Source organism: Mesoplodon bidens (assembly GCF_964165515.1).
Source record: "Mesoplodon bidens genome assembly, chromosome: 10".
NCBI lineage: Eukaryota > Metazoa > Chordata > Mammalia > Artiodactyla > Ziphiidae > Mesoplodon > Mesoplodon bidens.
In genome coordinates this window covers 101,507,270-101,530,784 of record NC_138172.1, presented here as the reverse complement: position 1 = coordinate 101,530,784, position 23,515 = coordinate 101,507,270, and the positions used below count along the sequence as shown (strand labels likewise).

Sequence of the window (23,515 nt, the reverse complement as noted above, 5' to 3'; positions counted from 1 at the left end):
CCTACATGCAGGGTAAAGCAAGAAACAGTCTTCAACTCCCTTCAGGTTATTCAGGACAAGCCTTGGGGTGGGCTGAGTGCGTGGGAGCTGTGTTGATACTGAGTCAGGCTTCAGTATCCCTAGATCGATGACTGAGGTGGCTAATGTATCATGCCGTTCCAGCCCGCTAACTCACGTAAGCTCATGCTTTTATTGGATCATGGAGAGAAGGGGAAGGAGATTGAGAGATGGAACTCTAGTGCGCTGGGGAAAGGATGGCATATAGTTCCTCGTCCAGGGAAGTGAGGGGCAGCTGGACCCTAGGCAATGGGGCACAAGTAAGGGGCGGGCCTACTTAGGGCCCAAGCATGCACGGAGCTGGCTCACCATACCTGCCTGAATGGGATGTGGCTTCTGGTACCTGCTTTGCCTCTAATTGCTATGTGTGGCCTTGAACATGCCAACTCACCTTTCTGGTCTCAGTTTCCCAAAGTGTAAACACGTTGGAAGTTAGCATTTATGGGAAGCCTACTTGCGGGAAGCCTTCAGCATATATTATCTCATTGAGTTTCCTCCACAGCCCCCTTCTCTCACGCCACCCATCCAACCTGTCAACCAATCCCAAGGGCTCTACCTTCAGGAAACACCCAGATCTGGTAGCTGTCACCACCTCCCTCACCTTCACCACCATCTCTCACGGGACTATTGCAACAGCATCCTAACTAGTCTCTAAGCTTCAATTCCACTTCGCCTATAGTCTGTTCTTAGCACAGCAGCGGAGTGATCTTTCAGAACCCAAGTTAGACCGGGGCACACTTCTGCTCAACACCGTCTTAAGGCTCTGCAGCTCACTTGGCATCACAGCCAAAATCTTTACGAGGGCCTCCAGGTCTTTACCTGGTCTATACCCACTAGCCTCCCCTGGATACCTTTGCTCCTGACCCTGGTCTCCTTGCTGCTCACTGAACACATCACATGAGCTCTGGCCTCAGGGCCTTTGCACTTACTTTTTTTTTTTTTTTTCTGGCTGGAAAGCTCACTCCTTCCCTTCTGTCAGATTTCTGTTAAATGTCACCCTATCGGAGGGACTTTACTTGACCACACCCCCCCCACCCCTGGCACTCCCTGTCTTCCTTCCCTTGCTTTGTATTTTCCTATTCTACGCAGAACCATATATATTCACTTGTTTGATTGTTTATGTGGACCCCCCATCTTTCTCCCAGGAGACCATCAAGAAGCAACTCATCGCTGTGTCACCAGCACAAAATAATACCTGGACTTGTAGGCATTAAATAAAGGTGTGTGTGTGTAGCGGGGGTGAATCAACAACCCAGGGATGTGGGTAGTATTGTTCCCACATGCAGATGAGCTCAGATTACTTAAGTAATTTGCCTAGGGACACACAACTAGTAGGTGACACAGTCACAGCTAAAATCCAGATTTGTCTAATTCCAAGGTTCAGGCCCTCTCAATCCACTGAGTCTGTCTGTCCTAAACAGCTGTGATGACTGTTTTTTCTCCTGAGTCCTTTATATTGACAACACGTTTCTGTAAGAATTATCTTTCTTCCAAGTGCTAGATCTTCCAGTTTCCAAAACAAATACCATGGTGATTTCTTAATTGCTGGCTAGTCTACTGAATCGAGGGGGATTTGCTTCCTTCAAGATTGAGTAGATTTCTTGAAATTAGGATTTTTTAGGAATAGTTTCCCATTTTTCTGGGAACATCTTTCTGAAGCCCCCCCAAAGTTACTTCCTGTGGCTTGGGACAGACACCAAGTCCAGGAAGCTTGAAAACAAGTGAGACGTGTGGCTTGGCCACCCCAGGTGGGATCATACTCTTGCCTGCCTCTGCGTTTTAAAAATTATTATTCATATACTTTCTTTTCCATTTCTTTTCCTGACTCACCTGTCAGGTCAACGGATCTGGTGCCCTGCCATGTTGACCCTTTCAACATGCTCTGTGTTCTAACTCCGTGTGCTCTGCCTGGAGACCAGGTTCTTCTGGTTGGCTCATTTGACCAGTTGAGTGACCAGCTGCTGTGTACACCAAACACTGGTACCCCAGGGAATGAGACGGGTTGAAATTGCGGTCCCCAGGGCAAGCTGCGGCTTGTCAATCCCAGACCTACTTAAACTAGTCTGAATTTTTCATAGTGAAGAAGACGCTTTGGAAGGCCATGTATGCAAGGGAGGTGAGGATCGAGGTGTGGGAGAGGCCCCCGGGAGATGGCCAGGAGAGCAGAGCCTCCAGAGGTTTCTGGACAACACATCCCGGGGCTCGAGTTTCCTCTCCCAAGGATGGGCCCTCCTGACCCTGTACATCAGACAGCCCACCCTGCGGAGCTTAGATCTCCCTGCCCCCTAAATGGTAAAGCCAAACACACCATTCCTGCTGGGTGGCCCCCCAAAGCTGTGACTGAGTTGGGAGAGAGGTACCGCCAGTGGGCCTGCTTTCTGAGACACAAGGTTCACCAACTCTCCTGTGCACAACAGTCCCCCTGGGATCTTGTTAAAATGCATGGGTCTGGGGTGGGGCCTGAGAGTCTGCATTTCTGACCAGCGCCCAGTGGGTGCTGATGTTTCAGATCCTTGGCCCACCCTGTAAGTAGCAAGAGGTTCAGTGACATTTAATGTTCGCGACTCATGGGGCTCTAAGCTTTGAAAATTTCAGCGCTCACTTCTGTGCACAAGTCACGAAGATGAAAGTGGGGGCCTTTCTAGAAAAAGTGGGTCCTTCCCTGTGGTTCATGCACCTGAGCTCTGGGCCAGGGCTTTAACTTTGACAGGAAGCTATTAGGGAAGATCAGCACAGAGCCAGACAAGGAAGCAGGTGACATTTCCTGGAGAGAACAGCCCCCCCCGTTAACTTACAGGACAAGGGCTCCAGTGTCACCTCAAACGTCTCGTTCTTGAATTCTGCCTTGGCGACCCCGGTGTAGAAAGTGATGTTGCCTGAGAGATAGGCTGAGATGGTGTAGTGGGCGGGGCCATTGTTACGGAAGGTGATGGTGACCTTGAAGTCTCTTCCCAGCACGGCACTCTCCACTTCAAAATTCATGTGGACGTCAGACCTCGATTTGACGATGCCCTCTGTGTTGAGGGGCTTTTTAGCCCCATACATCAGGGCAGTTTCTAGGGCCAACCTCTCTTCTTCTCGACCTAGGAAAGGTGCAGAGATAAGGACAATGCAAGCCACCCGAGAGAAAGTCACCTTAATGAACAGTGTGCTGTGGGCACTGCTTGCTGGGCTTGCCGGGCTGCCTCTGTAAGCCACAGGCTTCCCTCTGGGGCAGGCGTCACCATCATCCCATGTTATACATTCTGCAAAATCAAGTTCCCAGAGAGTTAGGACCTGCCTGGCTGCCGGGTTCGGCCTATCTGAACAGGGGTTACTACAGAGCATACTCCAAGGGTTGTTTTTCCAGGGTCACTGTTTCAGGGCTCAGCAGATAGAACTGGCAAAACCTAACTCTTCTCAAACTGTGGGATTAGTTGGCCTTCCTCCCAATGTCCTAGCCACATAGCTGGAAGAGTTGCATCTTGCCTTTCACCTTCTACAATGTGAGTTTTCTCCCATTCATGGGTCTGCCCGGCAAGACCTGTCTTCCTCATGTCTCCTTCCACTCGGACCTGTCCCACTTGGCTTGTGAAAGCTAGTCATGCAAATGGCTAGCAAAAGAAGAATCACTTTGAAATAAAAATGCTGGTTTTTATAGTTACATTAATTTTTAAGATGTTGCCTCTCACTTAACTAATAACAAACTGCAACGAAAAGGAAGAGGTCAATTAATAGTGCTAACAGGTATCACTGGGAGCTAACTATGTGATGGGTGTCATGGGAAGTGCATATTGTGCTCCGGCTCATCTAATCCTCAGAAGGACTCTGCAAGGCAGGGACTATTACTACCATCGGTTTCCTTGTGTGTAAAATAAGGACGCATACGTGGTAGGGTTGGTAAGTGTTCTACAGGTAGGACATGCCTAAGAATTGGCAGCTACTAGGACTTTGCAAAGACAGAGAAAATGCCAGCAAGTGCTGCGAACAAATGAATGTGTGTTTCTGTGTGTGTATTAACAATTTCTCTGATTGTCAAGACTGCAAGAATGTGCCAGAAACAACTGGTCCAGGACAAGCATTGGCTAGAGCACATGTTTCACAGTCGACAAGAGGGAGATAACACTAAAGGGGAAGAGTGGCTGTGATAGGGAAAGCATAGTGAAATATTTTAGCGGAAGGCATCTGGCAAATAGCTCCCCAAGGAAGAGGGCATTAATGATCACGGCTTTGGATGGGCACCAAACATGCGTTTAGGCAAAATGTGGGAGGTGAACACCAGCAGCGGGAACATGGTCATGGTCAGAGGGGTGCCTCGCGGGGAGAGGACGAGCTGGCCGAGTGGAGGAGGGGCGGTGGAAGCTTCTGGACTCTGGGAGGGACTTCACAGCGGGTCGTAGATGGAGGAACCTCTAGCTTCCTTCTGGGGACCAGCCTGTCCCTCTGAACAGGAGCTGCCAGCGAGACAGGCGAGGGTTTCCAGGAAGCGCAGGCCCAGGTAAGAGGCAGAATTCCCAGCTCGACAGAATCCCCGCTCTCTGCAGTTGTGGTCTGAGCTCTGATGTCTCACATAATGCAGGGCCACGAATTTGGTGCCGAGAGAATGATCTAAAGCCAGATCACATTTTCTGAGGCTCCTCTGTGGCTCCAGGACCAAGGTCAAAACCACCCTTCCATTAACTGGGTGTCATGAGAGTCCCCTTTATGTCTGATGAAGCCTCTTCTCATTGCTCAGGTCTTAGCTCAGATGTCACCTTCTCAGAGCGTCCCCCCCCCCACTTCCGTTACTCTGGTCCTCTCGTCTCTCACTAACACTTTACCTGGTTTTCTTTCCTTTTCCCAGAACTCGTCACTGTGTGACATTACTTCTCCCAGGAGATAGTAAGCTCTGTGTCCCCAGGACCTGGGACCCAGCCTGGCACAGAGGCTCTGGAGGACTGGGGTTTGGAGAAGCACTTTGCCTTCATCTAGGGACAAAACTTTCATCTTCATAATAGATATGAAATAGTCCGGTTTAGGACATCTGATGTTCAGTTGAGCTCACCTGTGCAAGTGCCACCTGAGCTACCATTCCTTTGATCACCTCATGCTAGTTGTGCCCCTGTGATGTCCAGGCACTGTGCCAGGCTCAGATGAGAAGCACAGCCCTTCCCACCCGGGTCTAAGGGGACTAGTGCAGAGGGATCGCCACACGCGTATCCGTCACAGATGCTGGGTCAATTGTTTGTGTGTGGTGCAGGGAACACGGGGCAGAGATTTGACACCACCTGGGGGCAGGGGAGGCTTCTCAGAGGGTATTTCCTTCCAGAGCAAGAGCAAAGCCATAGAGGCAAGTGGGAGCCTGGCTTGGTGGAGGAACTGTCACAGTTCACCTGGCTGCTGATTTTGATGCCTTGTGGGTATGGCTAGGAAGAGCTGCGAGGGGGCAAAAAGGCAACTAGCAGAGGCTTGGCGAGCTCTGGCTGGAATACCCTGCAGGCAACGGAAGCGAGTGAGGGCTTTTAAGCAGTGCAGCAACAGGTTGAGATTTATGTCATTAAGTATGTCACTTTGGAGGCAATGGCTTAAACAGAGGGAAAGAGGGTGAGGAGGGAAGGTGGAATTGGGAGGCTATAGCAGTTATCCAGGAGAAAAAAAAATCAGAGTCCAAGCTGATAGTAGGAGCATGGTAGTAATAATAGAATTACCAGCAATAGTGGAAACTAACTTTTGTTGGCCATTTACTACACATCAGGGACTATGTTAAGGGCCTTCCACGCCCGGCACCATTTGATTCTCAGGGAGGGGCCATGGAGACAGGGGAGGAGATAAATTTGGACCATTTCGAAGGGGACTTTTAGAGGATTTGCTGCTTGACTTATTCTCAACGTGCTAAGTTTGGGTGGATCATGGTTTTCTTCCCTGGGGCAGGGAGCATGGGAGAAATAGATCTGGGGTGGGGAGGGAGTGATAGAAGGTGGCATTTGGGAAGGTTCAGGTTCCTATGGGACGTTTAGGTGAATGTGGGGCTTAAAAGTGAAGTCTAGGCTGGAGACAGACTTGGGAGAATCAGTATGTGTGTGCATGTTAACACGAGCTACTGGGTAGGAACAAAGTCTAGAAGGAAGAAACATTCTGAGGGGGGCAAAGAAAGGGGAGCTCTGAGTTGCAGAAGAAGATGGAAAAACGAGTCAGGTAGGTTGGGATGGAACCAGGAGAAAGCTGTATCATAGGAACAAAGAGAAGAGAGAACGCCAAAGCAACCTAAGTGTCCAATCAAGAGATGAATGGTAAAGGAAGATGTGGTATGTATACACAATGGAATATTACGCAGCCATAAAGAAGAATGAAAATATTGCCATTTGCAGCACCATGGATAGATTTGGAGGACATTATGCTAAGGCAAATATGTCAGACAGAGAAAGACTAATACTGTCTGATATCACTCATATGTGGAATCTAAAAAACTAGTGAATAGAACAAAAAAGAAGTAGACTCACAGATATAGAGAGCAAACTAGTGCCTACCATTGGGAAGGTGTGGGAGGGACAATAGGAGGGTAGAGGATTAAGAGGTACAAACTATTAGGTATAAAATAAACTACAAGGATATATTGTACAACATGGGGAATATAGCCAATATTTTATAGGAACTCTCAATGGCACATAACCTCGAAAAATTATGAATCACTATATTGTACACCTGTAACATATACAATATTGTACAGCAACTATACTTGAATAAAAAATAAAGTTAAAAAAGTTTAAAAATTTTTTAATTAAAAAAAGAAGAGATAATTTCAAGAATTGTGAGTGAGCAACAGCCTCAAAAAATGCAGGAGGTTTTAGGCAAACTGAAATCTGCAAAATGTTTATTCTACATGGCGATCAGATGTCTTGGCAACCTTGAGGAGAAGGGCTTCAAGGATGAGCAGGTGGCAGAACTCAGGGCACAGTGGATGAGAAATAAAAGGAAAAGGAAAAGGATGTTGGGTGCAGGCAGCTGTGCAGGCAAAGAGAAGAAAGGATGGACCACGTTTGCAGGGGGCTTTATTGTTGAAAAAGAGTTTTGTAAATTTTCTTAACACAGGTGTCATGGTCATGGGAAGGAGCTAATAGAGAGGGAGAGATGAAAATACAAGTGACAGAAGGTATAAGTGATGGAGCGAAGAGGAAACGGGACCCAGGCACCATCACAGAAGAAGACATCGCTGCAGGAGAAGTTCTAAGAATTCTAGTTTTCCAAATTTTATAGTTTCTTCATCTTATATTTTAAAGAAGGGTATAAAATTGACATTAAGCTTTAGCTCATCGAAGTGAAAAATGATCTTTCCACAGTCTAGTTCATTAAAATAGTAAATGCCTAAATCTGGTAATATTTTTTTCTATGTTTTCACTCCTACCACAGGTTAGTGGCCACACTCAGCCTTTGTAGAGAAATTACATAAGAGATTCAATAATGAGGATCGGGGTGGCAAATGCACGGGCCCAGGTGCTGGCAGTCTCTCCTAGATGCCCTTGGGGGACATCGATAACCACTCCCTCTTTCCCAACGCATACAGGAGCGGGGTCGGCTTCTTTTTTCAACGGCACTCACTCCGTCATTCCCAACGTTAGAATAGGAAACCCACATGCCATCCTTGATTAAGAAGCTAACGATCCACCTGGAATCAGACTCCAGCCCAGGAGCAGGATGGGATGTCTCTTAAACCATCTATGCAGATTTTAGGGGCTCTTCTGTTTGGACAAGCCCTCCACACTTCCCACTCCTCTGAGCCTTGCCCTCTTGCCAGACCTTGGAGGCCTGGACCTCAGCTGTCTTCCCCATTCAGAGCTGGCACATTTTATGTGTTTTAATCTGGGATTCTCCCTTGGCCGAGCTCCTGACTCCTCTTTCATGGACTGACGTCTGACCCCGATTTGGTCTTCACCACCACCTCCGTGGCTGACCACGCAGGGCATCCTGCTGAGCAGTTTAAACAAGATAGCTGGTCACTTGGACGGCTTCCTAGAGGATGGCTCAGCTCTTGTTCTAGACACTGTCTGCTCAGGACTCTCCCACGCTGGGAGAGTTTATCCACAATCCCTGCCCTGCTGCCTTTTCCTGGAGAGCTCGTTCCCTGGGGAAAGAGTCATCCCCGTGTCTCCCTGTTTGTCCTTCAGACTCAGGGAGCCCACAGCTAAAGTCCTCCAGGATCCCTGAGCATCTGTCCAACCAGCCCTGTCCTAGGCATCCAACACACAGCTTCCCGCCCATCGCTCTAGCTATTATAGATGGGAAGGCAGGGCTGTGTGTGGCTCCATCCCGTGTTTGGAATCTGGCGGGTGGTTAACAGCAAGTAGTTGAAAGGATGAATGAATAAATGCGTGGATGTTACAGCCAGTTCCTTTCATTCCTATATGGACTCCTTTTTCCTTTCCACATCCTTTTGCCTGTCACTCTATCACAAGAGGGCATGGCTCGTTTGTTTTGTTTTATTGTGCTTTTTTTAAAAAAAAATAAATTTAGTTATTTATTTATTTTATTTTTGTCTGCATTGGGTCCTCACTGTGGTGCGCAGGCTTCTCATTATGGTGGCTTCTCTTGTTGTGAAGCACGGGCTCTAGGCGTGTGGGCTTCAGCAGTTGTGGCACATGGGCTCTAGAGCACAGGCTCAATAGCTGTGGCACACGGGCCCAGTTGCTCCACGGCATGTGGGATCCTCCTGGACCAGGGCTCGAACCCGTGTCCCCTGCATCGGCAGGCGGATTCTTAACCACTGTGCCACCAGGGAAGCCCTCGCCTATGTTTTTAAAAACTCTCTTTTTAGAAAAAAGCCCAAAAGAAAAAAAAATCTTTTGTATCGAGGTTGTGCAGTGGATGATAACCAACAGAAGAGAAGAACTATCTAATTCAGGAATACAGCAAAAATTCACGGGTTCAGATGGCACAAATCCTGAATTTCTCAATTCAGCAAACTTTCTCTTTATAGTGCAAATTGCTTTTGTAAATAAGAGCAGGGAGACAGAGGATCTAAAATATTTAAAACAAATTCTGCACTCAGCATTTCAGGAATACTGATGAATATTTAGGTATATGCAAATGACTCTTCATTTTTATCCATTTACTAAAATGGCATTTGCCATTCCTAAGAAGCTCTGTTGGTGAATCACTTGTAACATATATTCCACGTCCCCATGAAGACACCGAAGGTCCTCCACCTCCTGTCCATTACTGACCTTGGGGAGATTTGACCCCAGCCTCTGGGCACTTAATGAGCTTAATGCTTCAGTAATGTCTGCAGGACCCTAAACACACCGGCTGATTCACACCCCATGGCCTTGTCATATTCTCATCTCCTGGAAACCCTGGCCCAGCTTCCTTTAGCTATGGTCTGTGACTTCTCTTATCGGGCTTTGTTTTTCTGAATCTCCTGGTTGGACTGACTGCCCCTCTTCTTTGTTTCCAAAGCCCTCAGCAGAATGAACCTATCCCTTGCCCGGAAACTGGGTTCTACTCACCGTGGGGGTCCCAGCACCAAACACAACTCCAGGCATAGAGCAGGCACTCAGTATGATGGAGACAGGACTGAACTCAACAGCTCCATCTCAAACATTCCACACACGAAGAGTTAACAAAAACCACCTTAACATTATTTTATGATTGAAACGGGCCTTCATTCTAATTGGCCTGAATTAGTGAGACTGCAGTGTCCTATTAATGTTCTATCATCTACCTCAGGGGATTTCCACGATATGTCAAGGGAACAACGCATGTGAAAATAGTTTTCAAGGTACTATACAAACGTGACCAGGTATTTAAATTTCATTATTGAACTAAAAGTACATTAGTTACGTCATGTTTTCTGATAGGATGATTTGAAATTAAGATTCTTTCATATTTTTATGAACACGAACACATTCTATATTCTGTTAAAATAGACGTGACTTTAAAGCATTTATTTCAAAAGCCATGTGAAGCAGAATTCCGCTCAAAGCAAACAAACAAGTAAAACTACATTGACACGAGAAATTGTGGGTGTGATGTGTGTTCACTCCAGTTCTCGCCTAACTTCCAAATGCTGCAAATGGCCATGCCTTCTCCAGAACACATGTCTTTGTGGTGACCGTGACTGTAACTACGAAAGTGCTAAGCAGACTTGGCAGAGCAGTCTTCATTCGACTGCAGGAACTTACCTTCTTGGAACTTGTAGGCATCAGTAATGTCCTTCACGCCGTCTCCTCCAACTTGCTTGGTCACGATTAATTTCCCAATGTGGGTGGTGTCAAGGGTTTCAACCACATGAGTGCCATCTTTCTTAGCTGTAATGTAAACAAGATCACTGTTGACCTAAAAACAGGAGAGGAGACCATTAGCCAGCATCCAATGTTCCTGTCACCAAAATCTCTAACCCTCAATAGTGTAGCCATGTAGGGTCCCTGGAGACAGCATTATTCATCGTGCTAAGTCATTTAAGTGCCAACCATTTCTTTCTTTCCTTTCTCTTGCTGGCAAATTCTACCTCCTAAGGCAAAGCAGAAAGTGCCCTGTCTGTTACTCTCCTTCTCAGACTTCTTTAAACTGACAGTGATGGCGTGACCTACTTCCAGGAAGAAGAGAAAGTCTGCTGGGTGGCTCCTGGGAGATTTTCCTCCAGGTAGATGCATAGGTCCAAATCCATCAAGATGTATACATTAAATGTATGCATTTTAAATATCAATTTTACCCCATTAAAGCTTAAAATAATTAAAGCAAGTAAATGGAGAGAAGGAAGGCTGTGCTAGGCAGAGGGCCTGGCCGCTTCAAAGGTTCTGAGGAGGGTATTTGAGAGACGCCCGGGATTAGCTGCAGGGAACACGGGCTCTGGTCTTGGGTGTGTACTTCTAGAAAGTTACCTTGTCCTCTCTGAAACTCCGTTCCTGCTTCTATAAAATGAAAATAATTACACTCGTTCTGCCAGTTTCATAGGAACACCTTGGGACTGAGCGAGATAGAATCTATGTGAGCACGATTCTCACAGAGGTTTGTAAACATCAAAATTGAGTAAAAATGTAATGATCACTACTAGGTAATGGGAAAACTTGATGATAGATCCCTAGCTTTTAAAGATGAGGTTTAAGAGAGCAACTTTTCTCTGCTTTCTCACAAAATGTTCTGAATTTACGTGAAGTCTGATCTCCGTTAAGGAGAAAGGAAGTAATCAATATTTATTGACCCATAATGTTTCAGGGACATTTTTAAATGATTCAATTTAAGCCCCACAGCGACAATCCTGTGAGGTAGGTACTATTATCCTTGTTTTATAGGCGAGGCACCAAGAGTCAGAGAGTCAGCAGAGTGTTTGTGGTCACATGGCTGGGAGGTGGTGGAGAAGAAGTACAAACATGGGCAGGGGCGTGCCCATTGCACGTGCCCTGACCTTCACCCTGGGTGGTCACAGCACATGCCCTGACCTTCACCCTGGGTGGTCACAGCACATGCCCCGGCCCTCACCCTGGGTGGTCATAGCACATGCCCCGACCCTCACCCTGGGTGGTCATAGCACATGCCCCGGCCCTCACCCGGGGTGGTCACAGCACATGCCCCGGCCCTCACCCGGGGTGGTCACAGCACATGCCCCGACCTTCACCCTGGGTGGTCACAGCACATGCCCCGACCTTCACCCTGGGTGGTCACAGCACATGCCCCGACCTTCACCCTGGGTGGTCACAGCACATGCCCCGACCTTCACCCTGGGTGGTCACAGCACATGCCCCGGCCCTCACCCGGGGTGGTCACAGCACATGCCCCGACCTTCACCCTGGGTGGTCACAGCACATGCCCCGACCTTCACCCTGGGTGGTCACAGCACATGCCCCGACCTTCACCCTGGGTGGTCACAGCACATGCCCCGACCTTCACCCTGGGTGGTCATAGCACATGCCCCGACCCTCACCCTGGGTGGTCACAGCACATGCCCCGGCCCTCACCCGGGGTGGTCACAGCACATGCCCCGGCCCTCACCCGGGGTGGTCACAGCACATGCCCCGACCCTCACCCTGGGTGGTCACAGCACATGCCCCGACCCTCACCCTGGGTGGTCACAGCACATGCCCCGACCCTCACCCTGGGTGGTCATAGCACATGCCCCGACCCTCACCCTGGGTGGTCATAGCACATGCCCCGACCCTCACCCTGGGTGGTCATAGCACATGCCCCGACCTTTACCCTGGGTGGTCATAGCACATGCCCTGACCCTCACCCTGGGTGGTCATAGCACATGCCCTGACCTTTACCCTGGGTGGTCATAGCACATGCCCCGACCCTCACCCTGGGTGGTCATAGCACATGCCCCGACCCTCACCCTGGGTGGTCATAGCACATGCCCTGACCCTCACCCTGGGTGGTCGTAGCATATGCCCTGACCTTCACCCGAGGTGACCCGTACATGTTCCCTGGAGCTTCACAGCTCACTGCCTCTCCCGCATCACCCCACAGGACCATGGCACCACGTGGTGAGGAGATGCTTCCAGGCCCGGGGCCTGGGTGGTTCTATGCTGCCTCAGATTTCTGAGGGGTGATGATGCTGGCCCTGCTCCTCAGCAGAGTATCCAGGGCTTGGTGGCGAAAGGCACATGATGTGAAAGGCTGAAATGCGACACCAGGAATCAGGACAAAGAGGACAGAGCAGACACCTGAAGAATATTTCTCGTTTTGGAAAACAAAGTTCAAGGAAACTTTAAATGAGCTTCCTGAGAATGTCAGCCTTCCCTCTGGAGGAGACCATGCAGGCATGGACAGCTCCCTCCTCACTTGCAAATTATAGCCACAATGATGATAAATATCCTCTTAATAAACAACTCTTACAGCAGCTTTCAGTTTTCCAGGGAGACCAGGCTAAATATGAAAGTGGATAAATCCTTGTCTCCCCTTGAGCATAGCTTAGGAAATTTATGTAAGCTAAAATCTCAGGCGAGCCCACTACACTGTCCCTTGTGAGGAAAGGAAAGGAGAAAGACACACATAAAATGGCTTTTGCATATGTATGTTGGGCGTCAGGGTTTAGGGAAAGGATCCTTTCCAAGTGACATCTGCAAGCTTTCTTTTCGGTTGCAGCCGCTAGTGTGGTGGTTCTCCATCCGGACTGCACATTAGAATCACCGAGGGGCTTAGAAAGTGTATGCAAGGCCAGCTGGATCTCTATGGTAGAACAGTCATAAGTGGAAGAAATATTGGACCTAGGCTGTGTGGCTTTGGGCAAGTTACTGAATATCTCTGAGCCTGGGTTTAATTATACCTCCCTTGCAAGGCTGGCAAGTAGATCAGCAGCACCTGTGAAAGTCCTATGTTTAATTTCTTTTGAGTGAAAAGGAGTATTAGGGACCCTCTAGTCTTACCCATACATTTGAAAGGGCTCTGGTCACGCAGAACCTGGGCAACCCAACGTGAAATATGGCTATTCTCAGCCCCACCACCCCTTGCTTCTTGGTCAGACACAGGCACTTCCAAAGTGGGGTGGACAGCGGGGGGAGGGCTTTCCTACCAGGAGGAATGTATGTGTAAAGACTCTGATACAACAGCATGTCTGGATGTTTCAGGGCCCCTGGGGCTCAGCAAAGGCGGGCTGGGTCCTCGGGCTAGAGGGCGGCCTCCTGCAAACTTCTGCTTGTTGCCCAAGGAACGTAAACGTGTGTCCACTGCTGGCAGAAGCTACACTTCTCACCTCTCAAGATGGAAGCTCTGGTTTTCAGGACCCAGGACAGTGTTTGCTCCCTTCATTTGTTCCCAAGTGGAAGTAACCGCCCTGCAGGCTGTGCTGAGACGGGGGTGGTCCTTCCGGGGCTTCTGAAGGAAGGCAGTGGGTGCCCACCTGGTCCTGGAGCCTTCCTGGCACAACTGCCAGACGTCCACCCCGTGTTTGCCACTCCTTCAGCCCGTAGGGGCTGGCTACGCGGCCACACTCCTGTGTACGCCCCCTGCTGCTGCCTACGTGGGCCTCATCTCCCACCAGGATTGCCGGCACCTGAGGGTGCCATGTGACCCCTGTCTCTCTGGGATACTGCTCTCAGCAGGGTACTATGCACACGCTTTTGCTTGCTCTATTCACTCATGTATTTACTGGTGGCTGCCATGTGCCAGACCCTGCTTTCAGCCATGAGAAGCCAGCAAGAGCCTACCCGCGTGGCACTTACGTTCTAGCAAGGAGAGAAATAGTAACACTGAGTCAGAGCAGAAGGACGGAAACAACAGGGCAGGTGGTAATGTTTCAGGTGGGAGGTGGTGTCACTGAAGGTCTCTTCGAGGACGTGAGCTGAACAGCGATCGGGATGCAGGGAGGGAACAGGACATGCGAAGTGGGGTGGAGGCGAGGGGAGGGGCTGTCACAGCCAAAGGAACAGCATGTGTAAAGCCTCTGACAGAAGAGCAAGAAGGTCAGTATGGCTGGAAGGAAATGAGCAAGGCATGGGGGTGGAGGGGAAGCCAGGGTCCAGATCACACAGACTCTTGTAATGATTTATGCTTCAGTGTATTGTAAAAGTGATGGGAATCCATTAGAAGGTTTGGGGCAGGGGAGGGACAGGTTTCTATTTACATTATGAAGGATACTTCTGGCTGGTTTGTGGAGAATAAACAGGAAAGGGGCAAGCGAGGCGGAAGCAGATGATTTAGGGGCAGACGTCCCAGATCTCAGTGCCGTTCAGAGCTCAGAGGGTAATGATGGAGATCGCTGGCGTGGTTGGATTTGTGATCTTATTGGAAGGTATTATACTTCCGGCAAGATGCCTGAGGAAGGTTAAGAAGAGAAGCCAAGATGATTTCAAAGTTTCATAGGGTATTTGAACGAATGGGTGAATTATTTTAGATCAGACTAGGGGATGACAAAAAATGGGCTGCATCTAATAAGTGGTAGGAAAATAAACAACCTTGAATTGAGAACGAAGACTCGGCACAGGAGCAGTTGCACAGTTAGTGTACAGGGAACTGCTGGCCCAGAGCAAGGGGAGGTGTGGCTTCTGGAGCAATGGGGTGGTGACTGCGGCCCCGAGGAGCCTGTCACTGCTGCCGTGAAAATTAGCTTGGGGCCAGGGAGGGAAAACGGGTGTGTGCGTGTGCGTGTGTGTGTGAGTTTGAGTGGGACGGCGTGAGGGGGTCAACAGACACAACTAGAAGAAGCTAAGACAGAAGAGAAGCAGCAGTTCCTGATGCTTAGTGAACGTGGGAATTGCGTGGGAATGGGGAAAGTAGCCCCGACACTGAGAACTGTTCTGCTCTCTTTAGGAGCCCCAGGTCCCCAGGAGTCAGGGAGGACAGGCCGAACAGCCTCCAGAACCAAGAAACTCACTGCAGGGCTGAGGGCATGAGAAGGGAGGGGGATAGAGAAGTAAGCTTCAATCCCTGGAAGAAATCTAGAAATGGGAAGGGTAGATTTCCAAAACGGAGGAGAAGAGAAAGGCAGAGGTAGGATGCTTTTCGTGCATACCTCCCTTATTTGGGGTTGTGCTTTCACTAAAAAAGCCCTGAGAAAACCAAAGGACGTCAACGAACATGATGCTTGATCTGGCCCGGAAATGAGTAAGGAGTGACCAAGAAAGTCAGCCTGCCGAGAGGCAAGAAAAGGCACGTTCCGGCTGACGTGGCTGGGGTTAGGGAGAGGCAAGCTTAGGCAGCAAGGAGGCGGGAAAGGGAGGGAGGATGCTGTCTAGGACCTGAGTCACATAGACTCTCATTAAAGTGAAATCCGACGCGCCCCATGGAGTCCTACTTTAGGACCCTCGAGAAAAGAGTCCTCACGCACTTTTCAGCACTTGGAGCATCTCTTATAAATGGCTCAGCCCTGAAGCTCAGCCCGTGCCAAAGCAGCAATCCTACACGCTGTCAGACAAGTCTGCAGTGGGTGAGAGAGGAGTAATTATAACCTGAGCGTCCCGATGACATTCACAACACCCCGATCTATATTTAATAACAGCAGAAAGCGTTCGCATTAACAGCTCTTAGGCAATTCGCTCTTGGAGGGAGGCTGTTCCTCTCCCCTTCGCAGCAACAAAGCATAATAAAAGTACAGAAACAAGGCTTGGCGAGTTTTAGAGTGATTTCCCATTAAGAAGTGCTCGAGGCATCAGAAATGATCAGAGGGCAGCTGGGTAGGATTGGATAAATCTTTAAATCTCAAAATGAAGTCGAGAGGGTGAAATTCCAAATACAGTCTGCCTGTTCTCCCAAGGCTTCTAGAAACTGTAATGGTAGGAACAGTAGAAGAGACACTGTTCCTTCTGTGTAATTCACATTTCTGCTTTGGCTTATTTCCGAAACATTTCCCAGGCCTGTCGCCGTTTGTCTGGTTTGGGCGTGGGGTAACATCCCAGCCTTCCCGTGTCCCCGGCCCGAGGCCTTCCCTTCAAGGCCGTGCTGCACAGGTTCCCGTCCGTTCCCCGTGGGAAGCCTCTCGTTTACAGGACGAGGTGCCCGTTTCTCAGGACAGAAGGTCCCATGTCTAGTTCCTTCAGCTGTCATCATTTGACGCCTCCCAGCACATCACTTTTCATGAGCCTGTATAGTTTTGTGTGTGTGTGTGTGTGTGTGGTACGCGGGCCTCTCACTGTTGTGGCCTCTCCCGTTGTGGAGGACACGCAGGCTCAGCGGCCATGGCTCACGGGCCCAGCCGCTCCGCGGCACGTGGGATCCTCCCGGGGCACGAACCCGTGTCCCCCGCATCGGCAGGTGGACTCTCAACCACTGCGCCACCCGGGAAGCCCCCTGTATAGTTTTTAATTGTCTGCACATACCATTCGGAGGCTCAAGTTTTCTCCTCTGTGTAAAATGCTTTCCTTCCTCTGGCTTCTTTCTGACCCCCTTTGCCTGAATAATTACTAATCATCCGTCCAGGCTTGCTTCAGCTCCACTGCCTCCAGGGAGCGTCCCTGGCCCTCCTTCCATGGGCTCCTGTAATACTCCACTCATCGTACTGTGGCTCTCATGTAGCTGTCCTTGTGTCTGATCCCAGATCACTGTCCCTAGACGGGATCTTGTGGCCTTTGTTGTCCTGGCTCAGCTCCCAGCTCATATTTCTCAATTAACTTAAACGCAAGTCATTTATCACCTACATTGCTCATCTGACATTTAGTTCCATAGCACCCCTTGTGTTATTGTTATTTAAATGTTGCTGTGTTTACGTACCACCGTCTCCATCAAGAATCAAGTTACTTAAGGACACAGGCTTCTGAATGCGCACAGTGCCTGGCACATAGTGATAATAGACATTTGCTCATTCTAGAATAGTAGCAGAAAGTGGTGTTTACTGGCATGAGCTCAGGCGCCTGCCTGGCTTTAAATCTTAGCCCTACTCTTTGTTGGTTAGATGATTGTGGAAAGGTTATTTAACCACTCTTTGCCTCATTTTTCTCTTCTGTAAAATGGGAAGAATTATAACACCCATTTTAAAGGGTTGCTAAGAGCATCGGATGGTAGGCAAAGTGATTACATATCAGTAGGCATTATTTCATTGCGTTCATTCGTGAAATTATACTCTAGGTCAGTCCTGCCTCTCATAAATCTCTGTTCCTCACCCCTACCTTCAGCAGCCTCCTGGCCTTCTCCTTCACCTGATGTCTCTTACATTTAATTTGACTTTCTGAGCTCTCTTTGGAGCACCCTTGAACTGCCCTCTCTGCTTCCGACCTCCATCCAGTTCTTGCAGAATTTCAGACCCTTTCCCAAACCGTCCCTATCCACCCTTTAGTGTGCAGTGTTCCAGACCCTCTTCTCCCCTCCGTATTCCAGCAGCTGTACTCTCTGTCTCCACTGTTGGAGGATGGCCTGGAATGGCAGGAAATGGATTGGAGTTCGCAGACTAAGACCGTAGTTGGGGTGTGTTTGGGTGTTGTTCCACGTGAACTGTTGGGCTAGTCTCAGGGTGAAGAAGTACACTCTGCCATTTCAATTCATGGACCGCCTCCACCAACTTGTTGTTGAGTGATTCATTTAGTCACTTAATTTCTTGGGAGCAGTTGATACCTACTTCAGGGGTACAGAGAACTAAGCTAAGGTTAGTAAAGCAACTGCTTTCCGGCAGAAAAATCTCAAAACATCAAGGAGAGAAAAATGTTTAAGTAAGAACTGCATTTAGCATGCAGTGCCTGGGGGTTGGAATGATGTCTAGTTAACTTTGTAAACATGAAGCATACACTATGTACCTGGGAAATTTAGAAGTAACAGCCCAGTACCTTATTTTTTGATGTGTTAAGAGGTTGGGAAGGAAAGCAGCTCTTTTCCCCAGCTTTCCACTTACCTCTGCAAAAACGAAGGGTGCGTCAAACTGGAAGCAAACATTGCCATGCTTAATGGCTTGAACAGAGGCCGGGCCACACCGATACATCCCTGTATCACACAGAGGAGGGAGAGCATGAGTTTGCCATCGTCAGTTCTGTCCAGATACAGAGCTGATCTGGATCATAGCCCTGAGGTGACTCTGTAGAGACAAATATTCCTCCACTTCATCACCGAGGTAGCCCCAGTGCTTTCCATGGCCGGAGCGGGTGAATGACCCACGTGTGTAATCAAGAGGGACTTGTTGGAAATGACTCTGCAAACCAAAATTTGAAGCCACGAAAAGAATATAGGGCAACACTATTTCTGCATCTACTCTTCCAACTACAAACAGACTCAAGTGTGTTGGTGCCCAGCCGCTGGCTTACATAGGGCTTATCCTTTTATAACTCATACCTGGAATGTTGGAAGCAGTGATCTGTCTTCAGTATTTGTGTTGTTGTTTGTTTGTTTTCACTTTTGTTTTTAGTGTTTGGACATTATGGACACACGTCAAGTTTAACTGGAGAATCTGGATATTAGCCACACACATGGACCACGTGCACTCAGGAAGTCAGTAGGCCCACGCTGACTTTTACAAAGTCCTTTGAAAGTCCAGCATCTCTTGTTAATAGGAGATTAGCTGCCTTTAGTCACCCAGCTATCTCGTCATGATATATAATCCGGAACATCAGAAAGTGTTGAAATTTCTCTCTTAAAATCCAGTACTGTACTGGCGTTCCCTTATGAGTATGTAATGAATATTTTTGTGTATATATGTATGCACACATCAATATCTTATATCAACACCTGGGGAGATAAAAGTCATGTCCTAGACCACTGATTTTTATCATCATGCTAAAGAGAAATGGGGCCTTATGATGTGTGTGATTTTATAAAAATTCGGTGGGGGGGCAGTCATAGCTGCCACTACTTAGCACACACGTTAGAAGATAAGTACCTACATACTCAAGATCTGAAAGAAATCACACAACCTAAAAAGAAATCAGCGTCTGGAAAAACAACAATTTAAAGGATGATCTGTAATTATTTTTTGAGTTCTTTATTTTCACCACTGCCTTCTATCTTATCACTGTTTATCAGGCAGGGCTGAAGTATATTTTATAGCCTAGCAAAAGTGCTTACCCAGATACTTTTTCTCTTGTCTTCAAAACTGCTTATCAAAGCAAGAATCGATGAGTTATATATGTTAAGTTTTATGCTTTTTTCCCCCGAAAAGTTACAAAATAATCAGAGTAAAGACGACCAGTGAAATGAAGTTAAACCTGACTGGCAGGTAGTCAACCCTGTACATGTGCCCAGGAAGCACACTTCTGATGCTGCTTCCCACTGGGAGGGAGTGTTTCCCACACATCAAATGCAATCATAAAAGCAAAATAAAGTTCAGTACTACATCCATTTCCCTGAGGGAGGATGCGGTGTTTACCGTCGCTGTTTTCCTGTGGGGTGCTGTCCACGACTTGCCAACCTCCAAACCCAACGGGAAGATCAGGCCTCGTCATCCAGGCTTCGTTCCAGCAGTGGTAGTTCCTTAAAAAACCACCACCCCAGCGAGATTAAAATTCCCATCACATTCAATGCTCCAGGAAATTAAAAAATGACCCAAAATCCTGTGACTATGCTATCTATAAATTACTGGAATGGCTTAAGCTAGCTGGAAGCTTCCCAGAGATATACTGGGGCTCTAGACTTAAGTTTTCTGTGCAGGTCCTTTTCTACTGGCACCCCTGGGGTGGCACTCATATGGCTGGACATTGCTCTCTCCCCCACTAATACCAGCTTCAAGGCCACCCAGAGATATTCTAATCAATGCCTTAAACAATTTTGATCTTAACCCTTGTCTATTGCCTAATGAAACAGAACTTACTATGGGCTCAAGGGATATGGCAGGGAAGAAAATTTAATTAAAACTGAAATACATATTAGCTTTAAATTCCTTTTATATTTATATGTATATTAGATTTATAAAAAGCAAATCCCTTTGTAACAATTAAGCAACAGAATGCTTTTGTTTATGGGCTTAGACTATTGCCATAGAAACTGTAATGTTAACTCCTGATTTTAGCTGTCTGTAATTTGTGGCAAATTTCCATCTGGTGTCCAAGAAGAAGGAAAGGTTATCAGGGTGAGTGTCTCTTTACACTTTATCAAAGGTGGGTGACCCATGAGCTGAAGGCCAGGCAAAACTTTTCAGACTCAGCAAGTGACCCTTGAAGCAAGAGCATGGGATAAAAATATCATCATGAATTGTATTATTATGTCCTCGGAAAGACCTGAAATTATATGACATTACAGAAACAAATAGGAGCACATTAACCTGTCGGCATTATAGAAAATATTCATATAGTAATAACAATTTAATGGTGGCACGAGGTAGTTACAGAAGCCTTTGTTTATAGCACTGGTGAATTTCGGATCCAGCTACCATCCACCCATTCCTCAGTGTCCTTCAGTGTCAGTCATTCGTGCATGTGCCCATCTCTCTCTGAGTTCAGCTCATCTTTGATTGGCTCAGTTCAGAGGTATTCACTCATCTATGGGCCCATCATGCACCAGGCACCATGCTGGACACCCAGTCATGATCAAGTCATAGGTTCTTGCCCAACACAGAAACCAATTGTTAAAACATTTCATAGGTTTGCTGTGAGGCTTAAACAAGCTAAACATGTACAGCACTTAGAACAGGGTCTGGCATAAGATAAGTGCTCAAACATGGTAACTCTCTGACTTTTAAAAATAATTGATTGAAGTGATGCATGCTACAGGGGAAATTCATTTGGGGTACAATCGGGTCTCAGTGGGGAAGCCCTTGGGGCAGGAGGGAAGGCACCACAGCAGAAGTGATATTTGAGCTGAGTCCCCCGAAATAAATGGGAGTTTAGCAGATTAATGAAAGGACTAAGAACAAAGCTGTGGAGACAAGAAATAGCCAACATGGTGTGTTTGGTGACCTGTATGCTGTTGTGGCTGGTGAGTAGCATGTATGCATACTTGTGTGCATGCGAGAAGAGGATTGGCAGGTGAAAATGGGCAGTACATCACAAGACTGTCAGATACACATAGCACTTACTGTATGCCAGGCACTGTTCTAAAGTCTTTATGTACGTGAATACATATGACGTTCCCAGTACTCTGTGAGAAAGGTATTGTTATTATATCCCCCATGTACAAGGGAGGAAATGGAAGCACAGAGAGGTTAAGAATCTTGCCTGAGGTTGCACAGTGAGTTAGTGATAGAGCTCCAGGATCCATGCTTTTAAACACTGAGCTATGTTGTTGGTGAGGACGAGATTGTGAGATCCTTTTATCTCAAGTTAAATATTTGGGCTTTATCCTTGGGCCAGTTAAATTCGCAGATCTGTATTTGTGGCAGCTGGGTGAGGACCAGAGACTGAGCTGAGTTTCCCCTCATCACCGTGGAGAAGCAGAGAAGCTGTCAGAAGGGAACTGTGAGTGTTGAGGAAGCTCTTGAGTTTCCAGGGAGTGTGATGGTTCCATTCACCAAGACTGGATGAAGGAAGAAGAGAAGCTTAGTGTTGGGGGCTGTGTGGAGTGGGTGACATGTTCATTTGGGACATGATGAACTCGAGTGCCCGTGAGAAACTCAAAGGATGAAACCCAAGAGGCATTTTTATATACACACGTGACACTCGGAATTGACGTAGGAAGCCACTGGCGTCTTTCTTGCTGATGGAGGTGAGTGGTGAGTGCAAACGCCAGACGCAGAGTGAACAGGAGGGGAGAAATGCGGAGTGGATTTCTCCCCCAAGGGTGACCTAGGTTGTGAATGCAAGATAGGGCAGTGGCTAGAAAATAACGCAATGCGGGAAGATTGTTTGGATTATTTTTACGTTAGGAGAGATTGTCATGTCTATGGAGGAAGAACCAGTGGAGAGGGGGTGAGATAAATATAGAATAAAGGGAGAGATGGAATAAAAAAAGGCTCAGATACCAAGGATGCAGGAGGATGAGGTGGAGAGCGGCGCCATGCACAAGTGTGGGGAGCGAGGCATTGTCTGCAGGGGACGGGGGTGCAGGTGTAGGTCAGGGTCAAGGTGTGAGGTGTCGGGGCAGGAGCATGAGGCTGGCTCCCACCTGAAAGCCTCTATCTTTGCTCTGAAGCTGGAAGGAAGGTCCCGGTGATCAGGTAATAAGCAACGCTAGCCCCCCTTAAGAACGGTAAACGTCGCACCATCAGACAGAGAGATCCAGAAAGAACAGCAGTGAGACATTTGCAATCCCAAATGGCCACAGTCACACTTCCCACACAGCCTGCGATGTTAGCAACCCTGGCTTTCACCAGCACCGCCCTAGGGTAATAGGCCCCCGAACCTCCTTATTTAAATTCAAGTATCCTGGGCCAGGTTAGCCTTGAACAAGATAAATAAGCTTTGCATTTCAGATCTCAGGTAAAGACATTGCTTTGAGGATTTTATTTCTTTTCAAATGACCAGGAGATGGGGAAAGGTTTCTTCTCTCTGTACTCACGGTCTCTTCCACTCTCACCTAAGACTGAGACCTTATTTGTGTGTTTGGGGTGGAAGAGCTTAATAAGAGGGTCAGGAACTTGTAGCAGTGGGTGAAGTGAACAGAACTTATGCTCTGGAGGGGTTGGCCTTAGTCAACGGGTGGAAGGCCGGTAGCTGGGCTCCCAGATTGCCACGAGCAGAGGAAGGGGATGCAACCTCTGAAGAAATGGGGCTTTTTCCATCATGCCATTCTCTCTGCTCAGGAATGGCCAGGGAAAATGCATCCTGGGCCACCCATGCCACAAGGGTCCCCTTTGGGCTGGATGTTCAGTATTTCTGGTTATACACGCCTGCCTTTTACATCTCAAATTCCCCTATGAAAGGGGTTAACATTTACAGACATTGCTGAATTCCGTTTACCTACTATCCAGGCTGGGAAAATATATATGCTTCTTGGAAAGTTTTTTTTATTTTAAAGCTTTTTAAACTAGATCTGCATCTAGATAAATGTATCTTGCTGTTTCATCATGCACTTGCATAGTGTGTGGATTCATTTTGTGAGCTCCGCCTGCCTGTTCACCATCACATTCCCAGAACTAGAACTGGCCCATAGGAGGTGCTCACAAAGTATTGGTTGCTTGAAAGGCAAGGATATCTCCTAGCAAGGCAGGCAGGCATAATTAAATCTTTGTGTGTTTGTTTTTAAGATTCACGGTTTTGTATTTTCTCAGAGCCTTCATTTGAAGCCT

The 23,515-nt window shown here is 47.8% G+C and overlaps 1 protein-coding gene across 1 annotated transcript in view; it reads right to left on the bottom strand.

The window, feature by feature from the left end:
• F13A1 (coagulation factor XIII A chain) overlaps nt 1–23,515 on the bottom strand; it is a 141,111-nt gene that overhangs the window by 22,763 nt on the left and 94,833 nt on the right. Inside the window, exons 9-12 of the mRNA XM_081245387.1 lie at nt 19,724–19,827; nt 18,260–18,348; nt 10,191–10,344; nt 2,853–3,140 (exon numbers count right to left, since the gene is read on the bottom strand). Coding sequence (XP_081101513.1) covers nt 2,853–3,140; nt 10,191–10,344; nt 18,260–18,348; nt 19,724–19,827 — 635 coding nt within the window. The remainder of the gene's footprint in view (nt 1–2,852; nt 3,141–10,190; nt 10,345–18,259; nt 18,349–19,723; nt 19,828–23,515) is intronic.